General features: G+C 53.1%; 1 protein-coding gene across 1 annotated transcript; it reads left to right on the forward strand.

Moving 5' to 3' along the window:
- LAPTM5 (lysosomal protein transmembrane 5) lies at positions 1–25461 on the forward strand. Its single transcript, XM_066269852.1, has 8 exons — positions 1–188; positions 15746–15839; positions 16510–16586; positions 17971–18099; positions 19019–19141; positions 20583–20678; positions 22719–22811; positions 24032–25461. Exons 1-8 carry the CDS (start codon positions 105–107, stop codon positions 24119–24121), a joined length of 786 nt encoding a protein of 261 aa, XP_066125949.1. The 5' UTR covers positions 1–104; the 3' UTR covers positions 24122–25461.
- The last annotated feature ends 200 nt before the right edge of the window (positions 25462–25661 follow it).

Here is a 25661-nt window from a genome sequence, read left to right on the forward strand (position 1 = left end):
CAGGAAGGAAGTGAAGAGGGCAGCCGGCAGCTTCCCCTTTTCTGTCCTGCTCCAGGACCGGGCTTCTTCCCCCTCAGTGCCTCGGAGGAGGGGACAGCAGCACCATGGCTTCCAGCACGGCCATCCGCCAGACTTGCTGCTGCTTCAACGTGCGCATGGCCACCACCGCCCTGGCGATCTACCATGTGGTGAGTGCGGGGCCGGCCCAGGGAGACCGTGCGTGCGTGTGTGTTTGTGTGTGAGAGAGAGGGTCCCGTCTCCTGAGCCCCCTCCTACTGGACGGCCACTGCTCACCACCTTTCTGTGGGATCCTGCTTGAGTCTCAGTGTCCCGCTCTGTCACTGCGGGGGAGGGGACTGTCGCAGCCACCTGGGCAGAGCAGTGGGAGAAGGAGAGGTGCTTATTGCAGGAAAACCCAACTCACATTCTCTCTGAAGCTTGGTTTCTGCCTCTGTAAAATGGGACAACATTGCAGCCACAGGGTCATCCGGGTACGAACGGAACCCCAGACGGGAATGTGCGTTGGGAGGCAGGAGCCTCGGGAGACACGGGGGCTGGGACTGCTGCCAGGATATGGGGCCAGGCCCCGGGCTCAGCCCGGCTCTTCCCCGCGGCGGGGCCTGGGCTGACAAGTGGGAATCTGCCTTTGTGCTTCTCACGGGAGGTTAGAACCGTTAGTTTACAGTTCAGACGAACCACTGCCTTCCCCCCATCAGGAAAACTTGAGGCCTTGTGCTAACGGACAGGGGGTTTGCCTGGCCCAGTCTATTATGGGGCAACCCGAGGGGGACGGGGCCAAGAGGTTCTGCTTTGGAGGCTAATGTGCACCTCCTGGATGTGGAGCCTTGACTCTGGGTCAGTCACAACCCTCTCCCCAGGGCCAGAGGTCCCCCCATCTCCATGGCTGAAGGTCAGGGTCTCTGCTCTGTCCTATTTAAACCCCCGCCCCCACTGCACAACTCCACGCCATACCCAGTTCCCCCAGGCCGGGGTGCCTTCTTCCAGGGTGACTCATGGCCTGTGGTTAATAGTGCTCTCATGAGCCTGGAAGGACTTCCTCAAAATTAACCGAAGTCCGCAGGCAGGGGTGGGCTGCTGTAGACGCTGCAACCCAGCTGCCTCTGCTTCCCATTGCAGGCTGGGCAGGCAGGGCTGGGGCAGGAGCCTGGCCTTCAGAGGGCAGCGCCGGTGTGCAAATCCTGGCCTCACCCCTTCCTAGCTGTGCAGCCTTGGGCTACTTGCTTAACCTCCTTGACCCTCAGTTTCCTCCTCTAATCAATGTGCATACAGCAACCTCTGAGAGGCTGCTTGTGAGGATCAAGGGTGCTAACCGCTACAGGCAGTGCCTGCCACAGCGTGAGCACCTTCTCATCAGTCCTGCGCATCAGACACCATCAGACACGGAGCCTCCTGCCGGCACACCTGGAGTCAAGCTGTCAGACCCAGGAACGCTGGTTTTGGGAGGAGCTCGGAGGTTGCCCTGCCTACCTTCTGTCAACGCAAGGGTGATTCTCAGAGAAGCAATGGCCCCTGGGCTGTCCCCACACCAAGTCCTTAGGGCCCCTTCAAGCTATTCTCTCATGGTCAGTGTGGTACTCAGAGAGGGCCCCATGGGAAGCGGCCCCTGGACCCTCACCCACGCTCTACTGCTACCTGGATCCTCACCCACACTTGACCGCTACCTGGCTGTGTGACCTCAGACAGGCTTCTCTCTCAGGCCTCAGTTTCCCTTTCTAAGATGAAGGGTGTGGAGAGGGTGTGGACTAGTTCAGAGGTCTTCAAACTTCAGTGCCCCCAGAGGCCAGACAGGTCACGCGAGTGAGAATAGCAGGGCAGCTGGACCCACGGTGACCCGGGGAACCCATTCTGGGTCCACTAGTGGCTGCTTGGTTTCCACTGATTGTTGCCATGAAGGAATGTGGGCCCTGGCAGAGACTTCTGATGTTTAGAGAAGCAGGGAACACAGGCTTTGATATCATATTTTCTGATGTTTCTATGTTGGCGACTGATTCAAGGTAAAAAAAAAAAAAATCACTGTGAAGGCCAAGCGGGACCCAGCTGCAGGCTGCCCGGGCCAAGAGACTGCCCTATCAACTCCAGACTCTGTGACTCTCAGGGTTTCTCTTTGATCACGCCCTCTGAGGTCCTCACCTGCACATGACATCAGTGACATGACATACATGACATGCAGTGATATCAGTGCCTGTCCACAGAGCTGGAGAATCTGTGGGCAAGTGACCAGGGAAGGCTTCTTGGAGGTGGCACTATTGGCGGAGACATAGAGTTGGGTGGTGGAGAGTATGGATGGGGGAGCAATGGTTGTGCAGAGGTGTAGAAACTGAAGGACAGCGGCTTGTGCAGGTGAAACTACACAGACCAACCGGCGGCTTCAGGTTGGATAGCAGGAGGTGGGAGGGGCTTGGAGTGACAAGCGGAAAAAATATGGAACTTCACTGTTGATATTTTGGGCTGGAGAATTCTTGGTTGTAGGGACTGAACTGGGCATGGTAAGATGTTTGGCGGCACCCATGGCTACTACCCACAAGATGCCAGTAGCACCCTCCAGTTGAGATAAACCAAAATCCTTCCAGCCCTTGCCAGATGTTCCCTGAGGCAAAATCACTCTCGGCTGAGAAACAGTCCATGCAGTGAGTCGGAGGGAGCCATGGGTGCTCTAGAACAGGAGGCATGAGAAGAGAGGAGAAGCTGTACGACTGGCTCAAGCAGTCACGTCTGGGCCGGGTCCTTAGGCGACTCCAGTGGGGGATCATCCTCCTGTCCCCTCTGTGACAGGTGTCTGCGTCTTCCCAGAAAGGGCGGGGGCTGGGGGCTTTCCTGTGGCCCAGCAGTCAGATGCCAGGTGTGATGTCAGGGCCTTGGACATCTGGATGAAAAAGGAGAAGCCACTCTCCAGATGTGTCAATAGTATTGGGCTGGTTGCCATCTGGAGCCAGTCAAGGGTGACAACCCTGCATATTGAGAGCTATTCGTGGACTTGGGCCCCTCTGGGGAGGGTTAAATCGGGCCCTTGGTGTCTTGAGACAGCCTCACACATGGAGTCGTCAGGAGCGTTATTACTGGAGGACGGTCCAGTGTCCAATGGCTGGAACGGCCCTTCTCAGAATTTTTCTGGATTTGGGTAGAGGATTTCCTGAGTCACAAATGATTCTAACCCAAACTTACATAGGAGAGTTAGAGAACTTTCTTATGAGACTGAGGCGCTGCCTACTGCGCTAAGGAGGCCACTGAGTTAGAGAACTTTCTTAAAGTGGTAACCTTGGTCTTGGCTTGTCTGAGAACCCAAAGCATGTCCTAAGTCAATGGCAGGAGATGGGGACCATATAGAAGACCCTTCTGCCCAGGAATTTCTCCCTCCCGAGCCTCTTTTCTCCAAGGCACCTTGAATTCCATTAGGGATGCATTGCCCGAAACCCCCTGCTGTGATTTCAACCAGTGAGCTACAGGATATGGTGAGGAGGGTTGGCATTGCCCTGGCTGTCTCTGGGGTAGAGGATAGGGAGCTCCCATCGTTTTCCATTGTTCTCTCTTCTCCGTACCTGGTACAATGAGCATTACTGCTTTTTGGAATGAACTTTTCATTTTGGAATGGTTTTGGATTGGTGGAAAAATTGTGAACACAGTACGGAGTTCCTGTGTACCCCACGCCGGGTTTTCCTCACGGCTCACACCTTACATGAATAAGGCACACTGGTCACAGCTGATGTGTCGACAGCGTACACTATGATTTACTGGAGTCCAGACCTTTCGCAGATTTCCTGAGCTCCCTCCTAATGCCTGTCTTCCACTTCAGGATCCCACGCAGGCTCCCAGGTTCCATTTCGTCCTCGGGTTCCTCTGGTGCCGAGACAGTTTCTCGGATTTTCCTTGTTTTTTTTTTAATTTTTTTATTAAAAAATTTTTTTTTATTTGTTCATTTTAGAGAGGAGAGACAGAGAGAGAGAGAGAGAGGAGAGACAGAGAGAGAGAAGGGGGGAGGGGCTGGAAGCATCAACTCCCATATGTGCCTTGACCAGGCAAGCCCAGGGTTTCGAACTGGCGACCTCAGCATTTCCAGGTCTACGCTTTATCCACTGCACCACCACAGGTCAGGCTCAGATTTTCCTTGTTTTTGATGACCTTGACAGTTTTGCGGGGAACTGGTGTTGCGTTTGTTAAATATTCTTCAAAGGGACCTGTCTGATAGTTTTCTCATGGCTAGACTTGAGGAAGGTGTTTTGGGGAGGAGGACTGCAGAGGTCAAGCGCCATTCTCAGCACAGCACATCACCGTTGATGTTGACCTTGATCACCTGGCTGAGGTTGTGTCTGTCAGGCTTCTCCACTGTAAAGTTACTGTCCCCCGATGCCCCCTGTACTGTCCTCTTGGGAAGGAAGTCACTATGCACAACCCACAGTTCAGGAGGGAGAAGGTGTGCTCTCCTCCTTCAGGGCAGAGTGGCTATATAAATTATTCCAAATTCCTCACGGGAGAGATTTGTCTGTTCCCCTCATTTATTATATATAAATAAATGATTTATGTTTTTGTCAGCAGGGACTCGTGGATATTTATTTTATACTTTGAGTTATAATCCAGTGCTACTTTATTTATTTGGTTGCTCAAGTGTACTAATTTTTAAATTGGAAAAAAAGGAAAATAAAGCAACCTCTGTTATTTAAAGGAGTCTCTAGTGAGTGCAGATATGTTCTCAAACACTTCTTCGTTTTTTTATGTGCTGAGCCCCAGGCCGGGCTCCAGGCCCGAGTCATTCATGGCCTGCATCCTCCGGGGGTTCTAATGGGGGTTCTAATCCGTCCAGGAAAAACTGTGATTCTGTCTGTGATGGATGACAGTGCTGGTTGTTATGGGGGCACGGATGAAGGGGTCTTAGCCCAGCCCCAGCGGAGGTGGGAGATTCAGGCCAGCCTTCTCAGAGGAGGCCTGAGTGTTAAAGGTGAGCAGGACTTCGCTTAGTATACCGGGAAAGAAAGGGCATGCCCGGCGGAGGGAACAGCATGCGCGAAGGCTTGGAGGTGGGGAGACCACGTGCTCTTTGGGAAGCCCTGTGGAGCTGGGCTGGAGGAAGGGATGGCTGTGAGGTGTGGCGGGGGAAGCTGGAGAGGTCAGCAGGGGTGGGGCTGGACCAAGTCCCTTGCTTCTTTCAGGCTTCATAGCTACCGTGACGCACCTCTGCTTGGCCCAATTCTCGCTTTTAACGGATGAGGAAACAGAGGTCTCAGAGAGTCCCTGGCTTGCTCCAGGTCACACAGAGGGGGTGAACAGGGGCTTACTCCCTCCTGGCACACAGGCTCCACTGTCACACAGGTGTGTGGCATAAGCCGGTGAGTGAACAAATGAATTCTTTACCCAGCCCACGGGTCAGGGGTAGTCCGAGTTCCATGAGGCCCTTCATGTCTTCTTTATGGTCCAGCTCACAAGAAGCTTCCTCCTCCAGGAAGCCCCCCACCCCAAATTTGTCTTCCTTAGAATTTCAGGGGTTCCTCTCTCTGCTCCACTTTGGGACAGAAAAGATCAGAGACTTGTCCTCCATCATGTACTCTTGATATAGCCTTGAGCAGGGAAGGGACCTTGCGATCTGATCTCAGTTTCCTCATTCATTAAAGGGGCTAGTGGTACCTGTCTCAAGAGTAACTGTTTCAAAGTATTGAGCTGATGTGGCTCCACTGGAGGGGGGGGGAGCTGGCAGGCAGTGCCCAGAGTAGGCCCTGAGAGCAGACCACAGAGGACATGCTTCTTTTCAAATATCAGCTGTTTGGGACCTTAAAATAGGCTCCAACTGTCAAATGGGGAAAGCCCCGGATAAGAATCTGCTACATTCGTCACCTTCATGCTCAGTGCTCCCGTGTGGGGCAAAGACACCTTCACGCCCGATGCCCACGTGTGGGGCAGAGAGGCCTGGCTCTGTGCTGCTGCTGAGGGTTTGTGCCCTTGCTGGGAGGGTTGGGGAGGCTGGAGGGATAGCGTGGGAGCCTCTGCCTCTCTCCAGCACCGTGGCTGAAGGAACCGCGTTGTGCTCCTCATCTCTGGGGTGGGCATCCCACCCTCTAGCTTGTGAAACGTTGGAGGCCTTCTAGGTCACTGGACTCATGAGGCTAGTGAGGAAAGGCAGGCAGGACCTTCTGTGAGCAAAGCACTCTTCATGCTGCACCAGGTTTGGTGGACCGGTGACAATGGTCCGTCACCTGTGAGAGGTGAGCCGGGAAGGACTAGACTCAAGGCTGGGCCCATCCTCTCCGCCACTGCCTGCTTCTCAGGCCCAATGGGGGAATGAGAGGCAGGTGGCGGTTCTGGTCATCAGGGGTCACCTTGGTTGGAGGGACTCACTGCTGTCAGAAGGCCAGAGCTAGGGTAGGCACCAGTCTGGGAAAGGTTCCTCCTTGGTGCAGGGACTGGGACCCTCACCAGATTAGCTGGTGGCTAGAGGGCAGGGCCTGGGCAGGCCAAAGCTCCTCAGGAAGTGAGGCTTTTATTTTCAGCCCAGGGCAGTGGTCTGGAACTAGGACTTTGCTCTGAGGGCACAATGACGCCCGTGTTGGTCTCCCAGGGGACCATCCTGCCGGGGCAAAGTGGGGGGTGGGAGCAAGAACGCCTGATGAGGCCTGATGCTTACCAAGGAGCTGTGCAGAGTGAGGGAGCTGACTCCTGCCCGCCCAGGCCTCAGCCCCGCTGTGTTGCCAGTGCCCCCTTCCAGCCTCAGTCTTCTCCCCTGTCAAATGGGGCACAATCACCGTGACCTGCAGGGTCATTCGGAGACTTAAAAGAAACCAGGTATGAGACATACCTGGCACTTCCTGAGCACCCCACAAGTGGCAGCTGCCACCAGTGCCTTCACTTGACAGAAGAGGAAACTGAGGCTCAGTGAGGCTCCAGAATGTGGTGGGGGAGGGATTTGGGGTTGAAGGGATGTCCGCTGTAGTAGCTGGGAGCCTTGTCCTATTAATTTCTTTCTTTTAAAATATTTTCATTTAAATATACAGTGTGTCCGTAAAGTCATGGTGCACTTTTGACCGGTCACAGGAAAGCAACAAAAGACGACAGAAAATGTGAAATCTGCACCAAATAAAAGGAAAACCCTCCCAGTTTCTGTAGGATGATGTGGCAGCATGTGCGCATGCGCAGATGATGACGTACACCGTGTATACAGCGGAGCAGCCCACGGCCATGCCAGTCGAGATGTGGATGGTACAGAGGAAAGTTCAGTGTGTTCTGTGGCTCGCTAAATTCGAATCCGTGACCAAAGTGCAACGTGAATATCGGCGTGTTTATAACAAAGCGCCACCACATAGGAATAACATTACTCGGTGGGATAAGCAGTTGAAGGAAACCGGCAGTTTGGTGGAGAACCCCCGTTCTGGTAGGCCATCAGTCAGTGACGAGTCTGTAGAGGCTATACGGGATAGCTACTTAAGGAGCCCTAAAAAATCTGTGCGTGAGCCCACATCGAACTGCACTGAATAGGTATGAAACTGGGAGAGTTTTCCTTTTATTTGGTGCAGATTTCACATTTCTATTGTCTTTTGTTGCTTTCTTGTGACCGGTCAAAAGTACACCATGACTTTACGGACACATTGTAGCTGACATGCATATTATGCTGGCTTCAGGCGTTGAACATAGTGATTTACATTAATATACCTGATGATGTGATCACCACAATATGCATAGTAACCATCTGTCTGTCACAGTGCAGAGTTATTACGATATTACTGACTAAATTTCCTGTGCTCTACACCAGTGGTCCCCAACCTTTTTTGGGTCACGGACCTGTTTAATGTCAGAAAGTATTTTCACGGACCGGCCTTTAGGGTGGGACGGATAAATGTATCACATGACTGAGACAAGCGTCAAGAGTGAGTCTTAGACGGATGTAACAGAGGGAATCTGGTCATTTAAAAAAAAAATAAACCATCGTTCAGACTTAAATATAAATAAAATGAAAATAATGTAAATTATTTATTCTTTCTCTGTGGACCGGTACCAAATGGCCCATGGACCGGTACTGGTCCGCGGCCCGGGGGTTGGGGACCACTACTCTACACTACATCCCCACGTAAATAATTTTACAACTAGAAGTTTGTACTTTTTATTCTGGGAACCTTGTTCTCATTAACATGGAGCCCTCATGGAAAGATGCAGTCTCAATGTCACCTGCAAAACGGGGAACAATGGGGCAGGTAACAGAACCTGCCTCAGAAGGCTGAGGTGAGGGTGAGGGGTGTGTCGGTGCTCAGAGGAGGACCTGGCCTCTTTTGAATGCTCGGTAGTATAAATAATAATAATGCTTATTGTCATGGGGTGGGGCTGGGTTTGTTCTGAATGTAAACAGGGAAGTAATGGCTTGTGGGGCTAGTTTGCGGGGTGCAGGCTGCTTCCCTGCATATTCAGAAAGTGGAGGAGGTTGGATGGGTAGGCCAAGCCTGAAGGCTGAGCCTGAATCTGTGTCCCCAAATGGCTGCCCATAAAAGGAGGTTTGATGACTTACTCTCCACCCCCAAGAGTGGCAGAGGCCCCTGGAACTTTACCCTTAGCGCGGGCACCCCCCACCTCGTTCCTTACCATCCTGTCTTCTTCCACAGGGGCAGGTCCGGAAGGCCAGAGGGCAGGGGTCATGCCTTGCTGGGCTGCCATTGGCTGAGCACAGGCAGGGGAGGGGAGGGGCTCTGAGGGCAACACGCTGGCTTTCCCAGATGGTCCTGGGCCAGAGCTAGCTGCTCCCTGTCCAGTGCTCCTGCCCTGGCACTTTCTCTGTGGCAGGGTAGCAAACAGTGGTGAGCGCCATCTAAACTGTGTGCTCTGTGATCCCCTGGCTTTGCACGAGCTGTGCTTTCTGGCCCGAGTGTTTTCCTTCTGTCCCTGCCAGCCCTAGAGTCACCACCTTTGTAAAACCAGCGTCTCCTACATCCTTCTACTAGCCCAGCCACACGCCATCCACCATTTCCTGGGGGCCTACTGTGTGCCTGGCACGTGAATCACCCCACGTCATGGTTTCCCCGAGAGAAACTTCTTTCAGTTTCCTGAACGCATCTCACCCATTTTTGCTGCTGTCCCTGACACTCCCTCTGCCTGAAACACCCTTTCCATTGTCCTTTTGGAGACATCTTTAAGACTTGCCACCTCTCAGGAACGGAAGCCCCCCACTCCTGGCCCCGAGCTCCCAGGGCCAACCCCCCGCCCAGCGCAGCCCCCCCCCCGGGCAGCTCCCCATCCCTCACCCCCACCCCCGCGGCGGCTCTGTGATCATGGTCTGGAAGCTCAGCCAGGGTTTGGCTGGCCTGTTTCATTTTTGTTATCTCCAGGGTCTGACACAGAGAAAGGGCCAGCAAGTCTCTAATTCGTTTTACTTTTGTAAACCTTTTATTGATGTGTAACTGGCATATCGTAAGGACACATCTGGATGAACTCTGACAGAGTGAACACACCCGTGTCGCCTACGCCCAGATTAAGAAATAGGACAGGACCAGCACCCGGAGGCCCCTAGTGACCTCTCCTCACTGACTTCTTCCAACACGTGCGGTTCTAGGACCACACGGGAATGAGATCACAGCGCGTTTGTGCCGGCTCCTTTCTGCCAATGTTATGTCTGTGGGCTTCCCCCCATGTGGCTGTGTGCAGCCAGCTCAGTCCCCTGCCCCTCACCAGTAAAGTACTCTGTTTCATGAATATATGACAATGTATTGGCCGGCTCTCCTGGGGGGGTGGTTGTGGTAATATTAGGTTTCCAGCTGGGAGCAGTTAGAATAGAGCCGCCGCTACCACGGGGACCTGCCGTTTGGTTTCCACACACAAGCGCTTCGGCCGGCCAGTCCATCTCTCAGAATCTTCATCTCTGGGAGCAGACATATCCCACCTCACCTACTCTATACCACTGTCCTACTAGAGGATGGATCCTTCTCTCTGGTTCTGCAGGTGAGGCAGCTGAGGCACAGAGAAGTAAAGCGGTCTGGCGGAGGGGACACGGAGAAGCGGGGCTCTGCGAGGGGGCGCCTGGCGATGCTATCTGGGCTGCTGGGGGTGTGCTGGGGAGACAGTGCTGCTGGAGAATGGCCCCCGCCCGGTTGCCCCCGATAGGCTGTGACAGGAAGTATGGGGTAGGGTGGGGGAGGGGAGCTTCCTCTTGCTGCTGACACATCTGTTTCTTTTCTCCCAGACAAGGGGGAGGGGGCGGGGAAAACAGGGTGGGCCTGGGAGGTTGATAGTAATAATGATGGAGGAGCCTTTCAGTCCCTAGACCCTCAAAGCGGAAGGCCAGGATGAAAAGGGAGAGGGGGCAGGAAAGAGTGTGCACTTGGGACGCATTTTGCAACCCGCCGTATCAGTAGGGTAAGAGTTGAGGACAAGCCCGGGCCTGATTACTTGTGCAACCTCTGCGAAGTCACACACAGCCCCGCTTTCCTCGTAGGAATGGGGGGAGGGCACCCTGACCTCTCAGACTTGTTAGGAGAAGGCCGTGAAGTTCACGGAGGAGAACGTGCTCTCGCACTGGCTGGCACACAGTAGGTGCTTACTGAGGGCTGTGTTCTGTCCGTTTAACCCCCTGAAATCTCTTGAGGCTGGGTCCTGAGCCCTCCCCCCACCCGTGGGTCACGAGAGAGGGCCCACATTCTGGAGAGGGAATGGGTATTTGAACCTTAGAACTGAGAGGATCTTTGTCCCCGTGGTTTTCATCACCGCCATGATATCATGGTGTCAGCAGCACCATCAACATCAGCAGCAGGATCGAGACTGTGTGATCACGGCCGGTAAATCGCCACTTCCCGGCATACCTAACGGTGTTACCTGTCACTGCCACCGCGGCCACATCCACTGCCGCCTCTTCTGTCACCACTCACACGCTTATAGCTGTCACCACGCTGCAGACCCAATGACATGCAAGCCAGTCTCCACCTCAAGCACGGTCACCACTGTGACCCTCACCTGCTCAGAACTTTCATTACATTCAGCCATGGCGTTGCCGCCATCACGGCCGTGGCCGCGGTCGGTAGTGCCCCCACGTCCCCCACTGCCCCGGTTTTCCTCTCCTCCTAGGAACCCCTGCCCCCTTTGCTTCAGCTCGAGCTGTGGTTGTTCTTCAGAGCCACCATGAAAACAAATAGAGGATCTCCCGGCATCCTGGCCACTTGCCCCGCTTCTCAACTTAAGGAAGTTGTGCTTGTTATTGAGAAAGAAGGAACAGGGTGGGGGTGGGAGTGGGAACAGAAACCAGGGAGAAGCAGAAAGGAGAGATAAAAAGGGGAATGGAGAGTGGCGGTGGCAGTGAGGGTGGCTGGGCACGGCTGGGACTGGCACGGTCACACAGCCTGAGCCCGGACTTGGCCTTGGGAGAAGGGAGGCCGACTCCGGCCCTGCGACAGTCTTGCTGGGTGACCTTGAGCTGCTTCTGTATTCTCTCTGAGCCTCATTTCCCCACTGGTAACATCCCCTCTCTTGGGGCAGAGGCATTGTCACCCCAGGCCCCTGGATCTGCAAGGCCAGGCTCCGGACCTTTGCACATGATGTTCCTTCTTCCTGGAATGCTTTTCTCTCTTCTCTGGTGAAAACTCCTCTTTCTTCTTTAGAGCCATGCTCAAGCTTCTCCCGTGTTTGAAACACTCCCTGAGTCTTCCAGACAGTGATGATCACTCCATCAGGGACCCTAAACCCCCTGAGTGTCCCCTGTCATGACTCTGAACATACTGGTCACCCATCAGGTTCCCCCCAGGGACTGTGACACCTGCAGGCTGGGGTTAGTGGCTTATCTAGATAGCGCCTGGAGGTGGTATGTGCTCAGAGAGTATTTACTAAGTGAACAAATAAGGGAAAGAATGAATCCACACAGATTAATGAACACTGCCCAACAGTGCTAGTTTATGGAGTGCTTACTATATGCCGGGCTCTGTACCAGATGCCATTTGACTTGATAGCAACCTTACAAGGCAGGTCCAGTTATTACCCCCATTTCTCAGACGAGGAAACTGAGGCCCAGAGGGTTTGTGGCTTGCTCAAGGGCATATATCTTAGGTCTGAGACCATCAAAATCCAGCACCCCTGCTCTCAACACCATGATCTCACCATGTAGAATTAAGGAATAGTGAGTGAGAAGATGCTATAATGGAGGAACAAGTGGGTGAGCGATGCTGTATGCTTGGGCTTTGTAGGAGGAGCGAAGCCATGTTCCAGGAAAGTGAGGGTCACCGCCCAGCCAGGCCCTCTGGGCTCGGGGAGGACAGCACTGTATCTAGGTGGAAGCCTGGTGGGGGTAAGAGGGTGGAGGGAGGCGAGGGGAAAAGGAGGGCCTGGGAAGTCTGGACTCCTGGGGTTTCCAGGCTTCTCCTAGTGTATGCTGTAGGTAAGCCAGGTACTTTTCCAGAACTGCAAATGACTCTTGGTTCCAGACTTGGGCGGAGCAGAGCGCAGCTCCGGGCTGGGAGCCTGGCTGTGATGTGCCACAGTGCGCAAAAGTTCCACTCCTCTGCCTCTCCTGTGGCCCTGGGTGCAAATGGGGTGATTCTGCTCACTGACGGGAGGGGGAAACTGAGGTCAGGGAGGAGCCAGGACCTGGCTGTGCAGGACAGCAGGGAGGCAGTGGGGGAGGCCGCCCATCATACTCTAGTTCTATGTCCTGAGCTCTGAGCATCCAGGGCTGGGGGAAGATGGGCAAAGGGTTGGTGGCACCAGGGCTGGGTCCCTGAGCAGCTACTCAGCCCTGAGTGGAGCCCTGGACCCTGGGAGCACAGGCACCAGGGTTCAAATCCCAGCCAGGCCACATGACACAGAGCACATGGGTTCTCTCTGAGCCTCTATTTCTTCATCTGTAACACAAGGAAAATATTGCCTTTCTCACAGAGTTTGGGAATTTACATGGGAGTGGGGAAGGGGGCAGCCCCAGGCAGAGCCAGGAGCCCGGGAGATGCTGGGAGGACAGAGGAGCGGGGATGAGAGTGAGATCAAGGGCCCTTCAGCCTGGGTTTGAGTCCTGCTCCTGAAGACTCCGAGCTGGGAAACCTTGGACCTCTTTGAGCCTTACTTTCCTTATCTTTGAAAAGGAGGTCAGAGAATTAAGACTAGTCCCTTCTCTGGGTTGTGGGAGGATCCTTGGAAGGGAGTGGGCGGTTCACCTGGCCCACGAGGAGTCAGGCTGTGCGAATGTCCCTTGCTGGGGTCACAGGACAGTCAGGAGGGGTGGTCAGCATGCTCATGGCAGGACTGCAGGCATGGTGGCGGGGTCTTGAGAGATGTTTAGGGTAAGAAGTGAGGAACTGGGGGGAGGTGAGAAGGTTTGAGAGTGAGCAGTGGTCTTTAAAATGGGATGATGCTCAAGGTGTCCACTAGGGTCTCAGGATGACAATATTAGAATTTATAAAATATTCAGTCATATTCTTTGTTAATCTCTGAAATTTTTTTGTACGTATGTTTCATGATGTTTATGATAAACCAGGATAGTAGCACGTACATGTAATTTAGAAATGAAGAAATATAGAGGAATGTATTGAAAAGGTTCACCGACATAGGTGTGTGATCAAAATATCCGAGCCGTCTGGGGTCAGGGCTAGCGGGGGGTTTTTGAGGTGTTTTGGGGGACAGGGTGCATGGGAAGGCACCAGGACAGCACTAGGAGATTTAAGTTTCACTCTGTCCCCAACTTGCTGTGTATCACTGGGCAAGTCCCCTAGCCTCTCTCAGTTCATAAAACAAGCAGAGAGCGCTTATAAAATAAATGGACAAAAGCTCTTTTGAACAACTGGAGGTTGGGATTGTCTGATTCTGAGCTTCATTCCAAGTCTCAGACAATCCGGGTTTCTTGGGATTTCAAAAGTCTTTTTGTGCCACACCTAGACTGGGGACTTGGTCTTCTGTGGAAAGTTAGGGGCCTTTCTAAGCCCTGCTGTGACTCTTCTGTGTTCTGCTTGCACACTCCCAGGGGTGAGGAGCTCACCATCTTGCAGGGAGCTCTGTTCTGTCCTGGACTGAGTTGTTGTCTGGAGGGGCTGAGGAAACAGCTGTTCTCTCTTACGGCTGTTTCTTGTGGGTGCCAACCACAGGCCTCACCACATTTGCCTTGTGCTCTGGGCTGCTCTCAACCTTCCTGGTAAAACAAAGCCCATTTGGTTACCCCAGTGGAGGGGGCAGCTAGAGCAAACTCGCTGTCAGCCCCCGGGTACCCTGCTCCTGGTACAGCCTGACCACCCCTTGCAAGCTCACACCCGCCAAAAACAGAGTATGTTTGCTGAGCATCTGTTGCCAGGTCCCATGCTCAGTTCTTTGCAAATACAATGCAATGTATTCCTTACTAAATCCAGAGATTGCCATTTTCCAGATGAGAAAACTGGGAAGTAAAGTGACTTGCCCAAGGTCACATGATGACTTGGATTCAAACCCATCTCTGTCTGACTCTGGAGCCCAGCTCTTCTTTACTCTTCTGTGCCAGCCCTTTCTGCTCCACTAAACAGGATGTAACATGGCAGGAAGACTGATTGAGACCTGTGTCTGAGTTAAGACATCCCAGCAAGGAGCTAAGATATAGTCAGCAAGGATGAACAGGTGATGGGTGTTGGGTTGCCATCAGCTGAGCATGAGTTACCAGTGTAGGCCAGATTAATAAAGGTAGGGCACCTACGATGAGGGAGGAGATAGTCTTGTTCTCAGTGTGGGTGGATGCCCAGATAATCATGTGTGTATATGTGTATGTGTGTGGTGGGAGAAGGGCAGAGGCCTGCTGCAAGGACACAGACACACAGAAGATTGTGAGTTTTCTGTGGCTGGAAGCATTTAAATAGAGCCTGCACAGCCAGGATTACTGCATTTGGAGGTGGAAGGCATAGGCAAGGTGACCTCTAAAGTCCTCCAGTTTTGTGGCTGGACTTCAGCAGTTGCTAAGGCCACTCCAACACACATACCCAGCAGCTTTGCTGCTTTTTCCATTCTCCTCAGCAGGGGTTCCCTATGGGGACGGGGCTTATTAGTCCATCTGTCCATCCTTCTATCCATTCATCAAATGAAACATCCAGAGCAGTGAACAAGAGAGACACAGCAACCTACGATGGTCCAGTGGGGATAATAGTAATACTAACAGAAAGCACAGACTGAGTGCTTATGATCCGCCAGGCACTGTAAGTGAATTATATCCCATTTGGTCCCACGACAGCCCAATGAAGCAGGTGTTGTTATTATCCTCATTTTGCAGATGGGGAAATTGAGGGGCTGTGAGGGGTGTGTTTTGAAGGGCACCCTGGAGGATTCCCGGGTTGGATGCTCCCAGGCCTGTGTGGATGACTCCATGAAACTGAAGCCCTCTGCTGCTCAGATGCTGTGACTAAGGTCCCAGGAGGCACAATGCCCGTTGTTATAAAAGAGGGTGTAGTGGAGGGCCCAGTCTCAGCCCTCTACCTCCTCTTCAAGACTGGCTTTCAGTGGTCCCAGTTACCGCTTTAATGAGAACAAGTTTCTCAGGGCTCTCCTGGGGTTTTCTCATTTACGCCTTGTAATAGTCTCCTAAGGTAGTTATTAGATTATCTTCATTTTACAGAGGGAGAAACTGGGGCACAGAGAGGTCAAGTAGTTTGCCCAAGCTCACAGAGCTGGAAGAGAAAAGAACCACAATCTTGAGCTTGTACAGAATGCTCTACGGACCTGCTATGCCATCTCCTCTAGGACCCTGCTCACAGGCCCCTGACTGGACTGCACACCTTGGGGAGGGAGGGGCTGGCGAGGGGTGGTGCAGGCCCCGCTGACCGATTCTCTGTTCTGCCCCCAGATCATGAGTGTCTTGCTGTTCATCGAGCACTCGGTGGAGGTGGCTCACGGCAAAGCCTCTTGCAAATTCTCCCAGACGAGCTACCTCAGGATTGGTAGGTCCAGGGAACGGGAAGTGGAAGCCGGGGAGGAGGAAAGTGGGGCCCTGGGTGGACCAGCTAGGGTTTGAGGCCCTGCCCCTTCCCCTCTTTGAGCCTCAGATCTTTCATCTGCAAATGGGCTGTTCCACCGGTCCTGACCCCAGGTGTGGGAGCAGGTCGGATGGCCCTTTGCAAAACCTAACCAACTTAGAAAGATGACTGCAGGACTGTCCTGCTTACACCCGTCCATGGCTACCCCTCGCACTAGAACAACATCGTGACATCCGGCCCCTGTCAACGGCGCTGTCTGCAGTGGTCACTTGGACCTCCAGGCTTCCTCCAGGTTCCTGCACTGACCACACCTTGTCTTAGGTCCCTGCCTGCAGCTCATAGTTACCGCTTCAGAGGCCTTTCCGGCCCTCACCCTGGTTAAAGCAGATGACCACACAGGCTGCTCCTCCCCCTACCCCAGCCAGGACCCTTTGTTCTATTCCTTTGTGTTATCCAAAATGTTCCCTTTGCGTCTCTGTAGCCTTTTAAGACTGAGAACGAGGAGAGGGCGAGGCCTGGGCTTTCTTGTTTACTGTCATAGACCCAGACCAGTGGTTCCCAAAGTGTGGTCCTCGGAGCCCTTGGGGTTCCCGGGGGCACCTCTGATCCCTCACTGCTCTCCCTTGCCTTTTAGCTGACCTGATCTCCAGCTTCCTGCTCATCGCCATGCTCTTTGTCATCAGCGTGAGCCTGCTGGTCGGTGTGGTCAAGGTGAGGGCCCCGTTGGGGGAGCGGAGGGGGAGCCAGGGCTTGAGGAGCCCCAGCTGCCCTCGGGCCCCCTCCTAATCACACCTCCTGGGTGGGCAGACTTGGCTGCTGAGACGGTGGGAGGTGGGTATTTTGGGAGACTTCACCTGCAGCCTAGAGATCATCACAGGTGACTCCTTTTATGACACAAGTGGAGGCAGGGGATTTGGCTAGACTAGAGAAAGGAGGAAGAGCCACTTTGAGGAGTGAGGAGAGGGGAGAATGCAGTGGGTTTTGTCATACGCGAGCGGAGTCAAAGCAGAGGGGAGAGCGTAGACACATCCAGCTCACTTCCATCCGGCGAGTGGCCGAGAGCGAGACAGGCTGTGGCTCGGCCGCCTGTGAAGAGGAACCACCAGTCCCTTGGCCCCAGGGCGGCAGGAAGCCAAGACCGGAAACAGGGCCTTCCTGGCCAGACAGAGGCTGGAACTCTCAGGCCAGGAAGAGGAGTCAAAGGTTTGGTGCTAGTTTGGAAGGTTTCTACCTTGCCTGAAATGTTACCCTCACCTCTGGCTGAGGCCGTTCTCCTAGCCCTGCACCCCCGGGATGGATTCCACCTTATGTGGATGGCTCCTGGGTGCTTAAACAGAAACGCAAACGGTCCACCTAGAAAAATGGGTCAGCCCATCCCTGGAAGCTCTGAGACTCAGTCTGGGTTGTTTCGGCCACCTCCTGAGTGATTTTAGACAACCACCTGAGAAACCACAAAACCACCCTTTCTGTGATTTTGTCTCCAACTGTGGGTTTCTAGGCAGTGATCCTTGTCACAATGGTCACTTGCTTTCAATTGAAGCAGAGAGACTTCAGCCTCAGCCGTTCAGGGCCCCTTACCATAACCGAGCCAGGCTGTCCCGGAGCTCCTGCCTGCGGGAGGGTCTGACCGTTCCAGCAGCGCAGGCTGTTTCCCACGCAGGGCCTTCGCTCCTGCTGGCTCCTCTGTCTCCAGCACCTGCCCCTTTCCCTCTGGCTTCTTCCCAGATCTACTTTGGTTTCCCCACCTCCAGGAAGTCCTCTCTGATCCCTTCTCATCTGTAAAATGGCTCATCCTGGTTGAGTTCTTGAAAAGGAAATTGAGTCAAGCCTGCTCCAAGAGTCCCTGGAGCACCGTCTGCTGTAGATGGGGACTTGCTTGTGTCTCCCGGGACACTGAATCTCCTTGCCCTCAGGGCCTGGGTCTTGCCTTCTCCCTGAGCCCAGAGCCTTAGTCAGGAGAGCGTGTGGATCCCCGTGGAGGAGGATCTAGGAGGGAAGGGAGCTGCTGGTGAACGGGCTCAGGGGGACATCAGGCTGCACGGGGAAGTGTGCAGGGGACAGGGGACGCCCTGACAGTGCTGGGCCTGCCTTTTAGAACCGGGAGAAGTACCTGCTGCCCTTCATGTCCCTGCAAATCATGGACTACCTGCTGTGCCTGTTCACCTTGCTGGGCTCCTATGTGGAGCTGCCTGCCTACCTCAAGTTTGCCTCCCGGACTAGGACTGTGAGTACCCAGCCCTGCCCTCCACCCACCCAGCTGGGATGTGGGAGGAGCCCAGGCGGTGACAGGAAGCCCCCAAGACCCCTTCCTCGTTGGTGACCTGCAGCAAGTCCCTGAGTTCCTCCAAATCGTCCCGAGTTCCTGCCTCTGTCAAATGGGCCTGTGATCCCACCTGCTCAACGTGCCCGAGCAGCGTTAAATGAGGGGTGTGTAGAGGGTGCTCACACATGGTGAGCACTCAACAGATGCCGGCCACGGTGAGCCCGCAGCAGAGGAAAGGGCACAGGCCCCGTCTCAGCCCCCAGCCCTGCTTTGTCCCTCCTCTGTAACCAGGTTCTAGCAGGGGTCCCCAAACTTTTTACACAGAGGGCCAGTTCACTGTCCCTCAGACCGTTGGAGGGCCGCCACATACAGTGCTCCTCTCACTGACCACCAGTGAAAGAGGTGCCCCTTCCGGAAGTGCGGCGGGGGCCGGATAAATGGCCTCAGGGGGCTGCATGTGGCCTGCAGGCCGTAGTTTGGGGACGCCTGTAAGGAAGACGCAGATTAAAGCCATTCTGAGCATCTGCAGTGGGATGCCGCTGACGGCGCCCCTCTGACCTGGCTGGCTGCCCAAGGCTGCTCTCCGCACTTCCCCTGACTGTTGTCCTTGAAAAGGCTGGGCAGCTCCACTGTGGAAGGGCTCTGGGTGGGGAGTCAGGTCCCTGGTTCTAGGTCTGGGGTCTGCTATTGGCCCTTGGTGTGAATGTCTGAGCAGTGGACATCCATTTCTTTCTGGAAATGGTGGATCAGAGGGTTTGGTACCTTCTAGCCAAGGCAGTCTCTCAAGCGGAGCCCTCCCTCTCCCATGTGCCCCACAGTACCAGGGCCTCTGGTTGGGGCTTAACTGCTAGTCTGTCTTCCTTGTCTTTGTTCTCCTAAGCGCCCCTCCAAGGTCCCACTGATGACCCTGCAGCTGCTGGACTTCTGCCTGAGCATCTTGACCCTCTGCAGCTCTTACATGGAAGTGCCCACCTATCTCAACTTCAAGTCCATGAACCACATGGTAAGTCTGGGCCAAGGGTCTACTCCTGTCACTGGCTGTGTGGCCTTGAGCAAGTTGCTTCCCCTCTCTGTGCCTCAGTGCATAGGCTGGGCTGAGTTACTTAGAAGTGAGCATGAGAAGAGGATTCTTGCATGAGAGAATTACTGAGGAAGAGTGATCAGGAAGAACCTTAAAAACAGTGAAGGGAGACAGGTTAGACACAGGGAAGAAGCCGGGCAGACATGTGGCTTTCAGAGTAGCCCTGCCCGATCCCAGAGGGAACCCTGGCATGGGATTTGCATTGCAAAAATAATACTTTTTTTATTATTGTCAAACCAATTCTACCCAAGCACAGTAACTTAAAACAATAAGCAATCGGCCCTGGCCAGTTGGCTCAGCGGTGGAGCGTCGGCCTGGCGTGCGGGGGATCCGGGTTCGATTCCCGGCCAGGGCACATAGGAGAAGCGCTCATTTGCTTCTCCACCCCCACCCCTCCTTCCTCTCTGCCTCTCTTTTCCCCTCCTGCAGCCGAGGCTCCATTGGAGCAAGGATGGCCTGGGCACTGGGGATGGCTCCTTGGCCTCTGCCCCAGGCGCTAGAGTGGCTCTGGTTGCAGCAGAGTGACGCCCTGGAGGGGCAGAGCATTGCCCCCTGGTGGGCAGAGCGTCGCCCCTGGTGGGCGTGCCAGGTGGATCCCGGTCGGGCGCATGCGGGAGTCTGTCTGATTGTCTCTCCCCATTTCCAGCTTCAGAAAAATACAAAAAAAAAAAAAAAAAAGAAAAAAACAATAAGCAATCATTATCTCACACAGCTTTGAGGGATCAGGAATTTGGGAGCGGGAGGCTGTCCACTCTACTTCAATTCTGCACCCTGTGCACCTTTAATAAGGCTGCTTGAGCATCCTGCTGTCATGGCTGCTGGGTCATCGCCCCCCCCCCCCCCCCCAGTGAGTATCTGCGAGACAGAGCGGGGAGAAAACTGCTATGTCTCGGAGGTCGCACTCACCTCTTCCACCTTCTATGATCTGTGAGAAGTGAGTGTCTAGGTTTGGCCCCCACTCGAAGGAGGGGAAATGAGCCCTACATTTTGAAGGGAGTAGTGTCAAAGAATGTGTGCACATAGTTGAAAATGCCACAGAGGCGACGCCATGGTGAGCAGTTACTTGGCATCTGTGTGTGAGCTGCCCTTAGGCGACGAGGCGATTTCCCAGGTACTTCAGGATTAGGGCTGGGGCACCGCCAGGTAAGGGCCATCGGGGCAGGCAGCAGCTGCCTCTGCTTCCCTTGGTTTGCTCACCTGGCCCACGGGGCTGATGGTAAGCAGCGCCTGCCTCACAGGGCCCTCACAGGATCAGCGAAAATAATGGCTGTGCCACACCATGCTCCTGTGTGTGTGGAGAGCAGGCTTGTCATTCCTCCACATGTGGCCAGAGGCACTGATGTAGCCCCCTAATCTGTTGCAGAATTACCTCCCCAGCCAGGAGGGAATGGCTTATAACCAGTTCATCAAGATGATGCTCATCTTCTCCGTTGCCTTTGTCACTGTCCTCATCCTGAAGGTGAGTGTCCCCTCCCCATGGCCCTGAGAGGGGCGGTGAGGCTGTGGGGCCCCAGCTCACCCATGCTGGACCATTCGAAGGCAGGGAGGTGTGTGTCTCCCGCCGCCATCCTCCCTGCTCTCGGTTCCTTACCCAGCCCTCCCTACACCAGCTCCTCTGAGCCGGGATTCTCAGGGACAACCCATTTAGAGGAAGTGGATCTGCAAAGACCACCTGCATTCAGGTATCAGGGACTTGATGTTTAACCCCGAGAGGCCCTGATCTAGGGAAGGAGGGACTGTTCTGTCTGGAATTAGATTCTGAAGGACCTGAGTTTGAGTCCCACCTCTCCCCTCACTAGCTATGTGGTCATTTTTCAAGTCACTTCTCTCTGGGCTTCAAGTTTCCTCTGTGAAAGGGGCCCTAATGAGTTATGCTTTGCCCATGTCACAGTTTTATGTGATTCAGGCACCAAAATGTAGATGGGTCCTGAGGTCATGTTACTAGAGGTTTAGTGATGAGAATGAGGGAGGGGAATGGTTTTTACTATTCTCTGGGGTGGTCAGACCCAGGAGATAAAGTCCAGTTTCAGGTCCCAGTTCTCAGAGACATAGTGACAGACTGGGCTGTATTAAGGGCAGCACATACAGGAGGCTGAAGAGGAACTCTGTCAGCTGAGGGAGTTAGGAAACCAGGGCAGCTCAGCCTGGAAGAGAGATGACTTGGTGGGATGTGATTGCTGTTTCCAAATAATCAAAGGACTCTCATGGGAATCCTAGAGGCTGCAACGGGGACCTGTGTCCTGAAGCCACCAGGAGGCCAATTTGATGCAATAGAAGACAGGGCTTTAAAAAAGTGTTCTTATCCGACTATGAAAGTAATGTACATTCATTGTAGAAATTTAGAGACTACAGATGATCAGAAAGAAGACAATCACCGCCCCCCACCCCTCAATCCACCACCACTCAGAGAGACCAGCACTCCCTGAGACCTGGGTGCACTCCTCCTGGTCTTTTTGTGGGTGGGTGTACGCAGACAGCACTGCCTCCTTTCATTGGAGGCCCTGAGCAGTCTCTGGACTCACCTAATGCCAACCTGCAAACAACTCTACTCCTTTTAACCTTGCCTCAAAGTACAAGTGCGTTAGTGATGTATATACAATGAAAACTTTCCTGAAGGCTTGGGGGCAACCAGTGTGAGGGTTTACATCACACACTCAACTGGAGAAGAACTTCCCAAACCCCACCACACAACCCCGCCTCCCCCCTCTCCTCCTTGGGTAGGTTGGGGTTCTCTCTGGGCCCCTCACTCTGCCTCACTGGCCACCCTCCACCTACTTGATTTTCCCTGGCCCTTCATACTTCATTCTTTTGTAATTCATTTTATTTATTTTTGCCCCATTAAGTCCCCATCATGAGACTCCATAAAACAAGAGACCTTCTAGAAGACAGGACCCGTGCTTCTTCCTGTGGGGCAGAGAGGGAACTGTTGACTCTTGTTCCCTGAGCATGCCCCTGGGACTTTGTCCTCCATGCGGAGCTGTCTCTGCAATTCTTACATCAACTGCTAAGAGAAAGCAGTTGTTTACAGCCTTTAACATATATATATATATATATATATATATATATATATAATCTATCTGTACATATAATTTTTTTGCATTTATAAACATTGGGTATTATTGTCTACACTGTTTTGTGTTCTGCTTTACAAGATAACTTATCATAAACAATTTTCAAGCAAACCTTTTCCAGTCCCCAGGGGCGGACAAGCAGGATCTGTAGGACTATTGGCAGGGGGGTTGGAAGGGAGCTCAGAAGCCTCCAGAAAAGCCCTTCGTGCACTGAGTCTGTGGGGCAGTAAAAAGGGAGATACCTGGAGGACCTGGCACTGGAAGGTCAGGCACTGCTCAACCCAAATAAAGGTCTGAGCAGCAGTCGCTGACCGCTGCCTTCTGGGGTGAGCCGGGACTCCCCAGGAAACGCCTGGCACTGTCTCAGGCCTGCTGGGGCAGCGAGGAGGACGGCCGGCAATGCGCAGCCTGACCTGGGCCTTTTCCAGGTCTACATGTTCAAGTGCGTGTGGAGATGCTACAGGCTCATCAAGTACACGAACTCAGCGGAGGAGAAGAGCAGCTCCAAGATGCTGCCGAAGGTGAGCCTGGTAGGGGAGATGAGTGTTAGCTCTTCCACCTATTGCGTCATTGGGGGCGAGTCTCTCTCCCTTGCTGTGCCTTGGTTTCTCCACGTGTAAGATGAGGGTTCGACTAGAAGAAATGTGAAGATATCATTCAGCTTTGATAGTCTAGGGATCTTTCATTCACACACGCATGCAAGATTTTTTGCCTTTTACTCTTTGTTGGCCTCATATCCAGCCCTGGGGGTAGAGAGAAGACTAAGATTCTACCGCATTCTAGAGGGGTGTCTAGTCCAGAGTGAGTCCAGACACCGAAACCTAATCACAACTCAGTGAGAGATGCACGAGGACAATGGGAGCTGGTTTCATCTGGGGTGTCAGGGAAGGCTTCCTGGAGGAGGTGACATTTGACCAAGTCCTAGACTGTCAGATGATACAAGTTAGCTAGAAAAAGGGAAGAAGCCTTCAAGCAGAGGGATGAGGTGCACTTAGAAAGAGCTGATTGGAGAAGTGATAGGAAAAGGGCAGTTGGTTTAAATTATTTGTACCTCACTTCTCTCATCTGTAAAATGGGGATTGTATTAGTCTCAAGACCTTTTTGGTTGCAAGTGGCAGAAACCCAACTCAATTTGACTTAAGTTGAAAAAGAGAATTTATTAGTTCATTGAACAGGTTTGGGCCTGGCTGAGTCCTGACATCTAGTGATCTCCCCTTTTCCATTTCTTGACTCTACTTTTCTCACTGTTGGCTCCATTTTCAAGCAGCCCTTTCCTTCTTTCCTCATGGTGGCAAAATTGTTGCCAAAACCCCTAGGCTGACATCCCACCTTCTCAGCAACCCCCAGCAGAAAGGAAGTCTGAGAAACATGTCTGATTGGACCAGCTTGGGTCACAAGCCTATCCCCAAACCAGTGACCATAGATAGCCAGGGGGATGAAATTCTAGTTTGAGTGGTGCCACCTAGGTCACATGTCCACCCCAGGATGGGGTCAATTTCTCTGAAAGTACATGGACCGAGAATGTTTTCCCAGGGCAATTGGTGTGTTATCCAAACAAGGGGCCTGATGCTGAACAGGCTAGAGGCAAGTCTGTTCACGGCAGGAACAGAAATTGTATCTGTCTGGTGCATGCCATGCCTAGCACACAGTAGGTGCACAGGCGTGCTAGTCATCATCATGCTCTTGTCCGAGGTGTGCTTCCTTCTGGCCAGTCCTCAACCCTCATCTTTGTCCCTCCCAGGTGGTCCTGCCGTCCTACGAGGAAGCTATGTCTCTGCCACCCAAGACTCCGGAGGGGGACCCGGCGCCTCCCCCATACTCTGAGGTGTGACAGCGCCAGGCCCCAGCCCTGGTGCTGGGAGGGGTGGAGCTGCCGCCTCACAAGCAGCTTCTTCCCTTTGGGGGCCCCTGTGGCCTGGATGAACCACCCGGCTGACTTCAGGACAATCTGCTTGTGTACCCCTCGCTGGCCTGCTTTTTCTGCGGGGCCTGAGAGATGCTCACAGTTGGGTCAACTCTTTAGGCTAAATAACTCCTCGGATCTCTCAACGATTCAGTCCGATGACACTTGGCTTGTTTTGATCAGCTCTGACATTTGTTTAAACAATTGGTTATTCTAAATTCATTGAGTTTGGTTAAATAACATTCAGCTGGACCAGTCTAACCAAGTGGCTGACAAATTAACAAAAAAACACAATTTGTCAGTTCAGTGAAATAATTTGGTCAAATTACAATAGTCTGTTATACTGGTTTGTAAATAATTGTCAATTCACACAACAATTCAGTGAAGTAATCATCAGTTATTCCTCCCCACAAAATCCATATGCTCAATTTCTTCAAATAGCTTCCTTAAATAATTACCAAGTCAGCCGACCCAGTTAATTTAGAATAGGGATTACATTTAATACTAAAAATATCAGATTACCCCCCAAACCATCCAATCCAATCCAATAACTGGCTGCCCACTCTGGTCAATTCAGTACTTCTGAATAGCTAAATAATTGTTAATTCAAATGAAGAGTCAGTCAGACCATTGCCAAACCATCATTCAACAGCTAGTTTCAGGAAATAACAGTACTTTTCAGTAATCAACAGTCCCTTTGAGCACACATGGTTTTGCTTAAGAGTTGTCACTGTCAACAATCAGTCACATGTGGTCAGAGCAGTCACATAGCAGTGGGCTCCGTGAAATGGGTCACCTCAACCATGGTCATTTCTAGTAACGAGTCGTCAGTCCATTCTACCTACTCCATGCGTCACCAGTTTGGTTGTAAGTGACCCGGTTCTGCCTGATGCTTGTGGTCAAGCAGAAATTCAGTCCTGAAATCAGGCAAATCCTTTTTTGTTGGACTAAATCCACAAATGAGTTCAGTCAAATCAGGCAAACCCTTTGTGGGTGCAGACCATGCTGTGAGGGCTCACGGTGGTGGTGCTGTAAGGAAGGTTTTTGCCCCAACAGCCCCTCTTTTGCTTGCTTCCCTGAGGGCTGGGGTTCCTGAGGGAGCGGACCCAGAGGTGCAAGGAGGCAGGGCCACGGAGGCAGGCCCCCGGGTCTGTTGGCGGGTCCAGACGGAGAGGGCGGCGCACGAGGCTCCCTGCCAAACCTGCTCCCGTCACTGCTTTCTGTGACGGGGAAGACGTTTCAATAAAGCGGCAACATGCTTCTCTCGGGTTGGTGTGGCTCCTCAGATATGGAATGGGGGCCTCTGTCACCCCAATACACACGCACGCCTGTTTGTTCAGTTCAAAGACTCACAGGGGGTCGTGTCTAGCTGGGGAGTGTCGTGACCTGGCACTGTTATTACAAGTCACGGACCACGTAAGCGCGTGGTGTCTTCCAGGTAAGGGGTGAACTCCTTGCACCTGGAGAG

This window comes from Saccopteryx bilineata, chromosome 3 (assembly GCF_036850765.1).
Source record: "Saccopteryx bilineata isolate mSacBil1 chromosome 3, mSacBil1_pri_phased_curated, whole genome shotgun sequence".
Lineage (NCBI taxonomy): Eukaryota > Metazoa > Chordata > Mammalia > Chiroptera > Emballonuridae > Saccopteryx > Saccopteryx bilineata.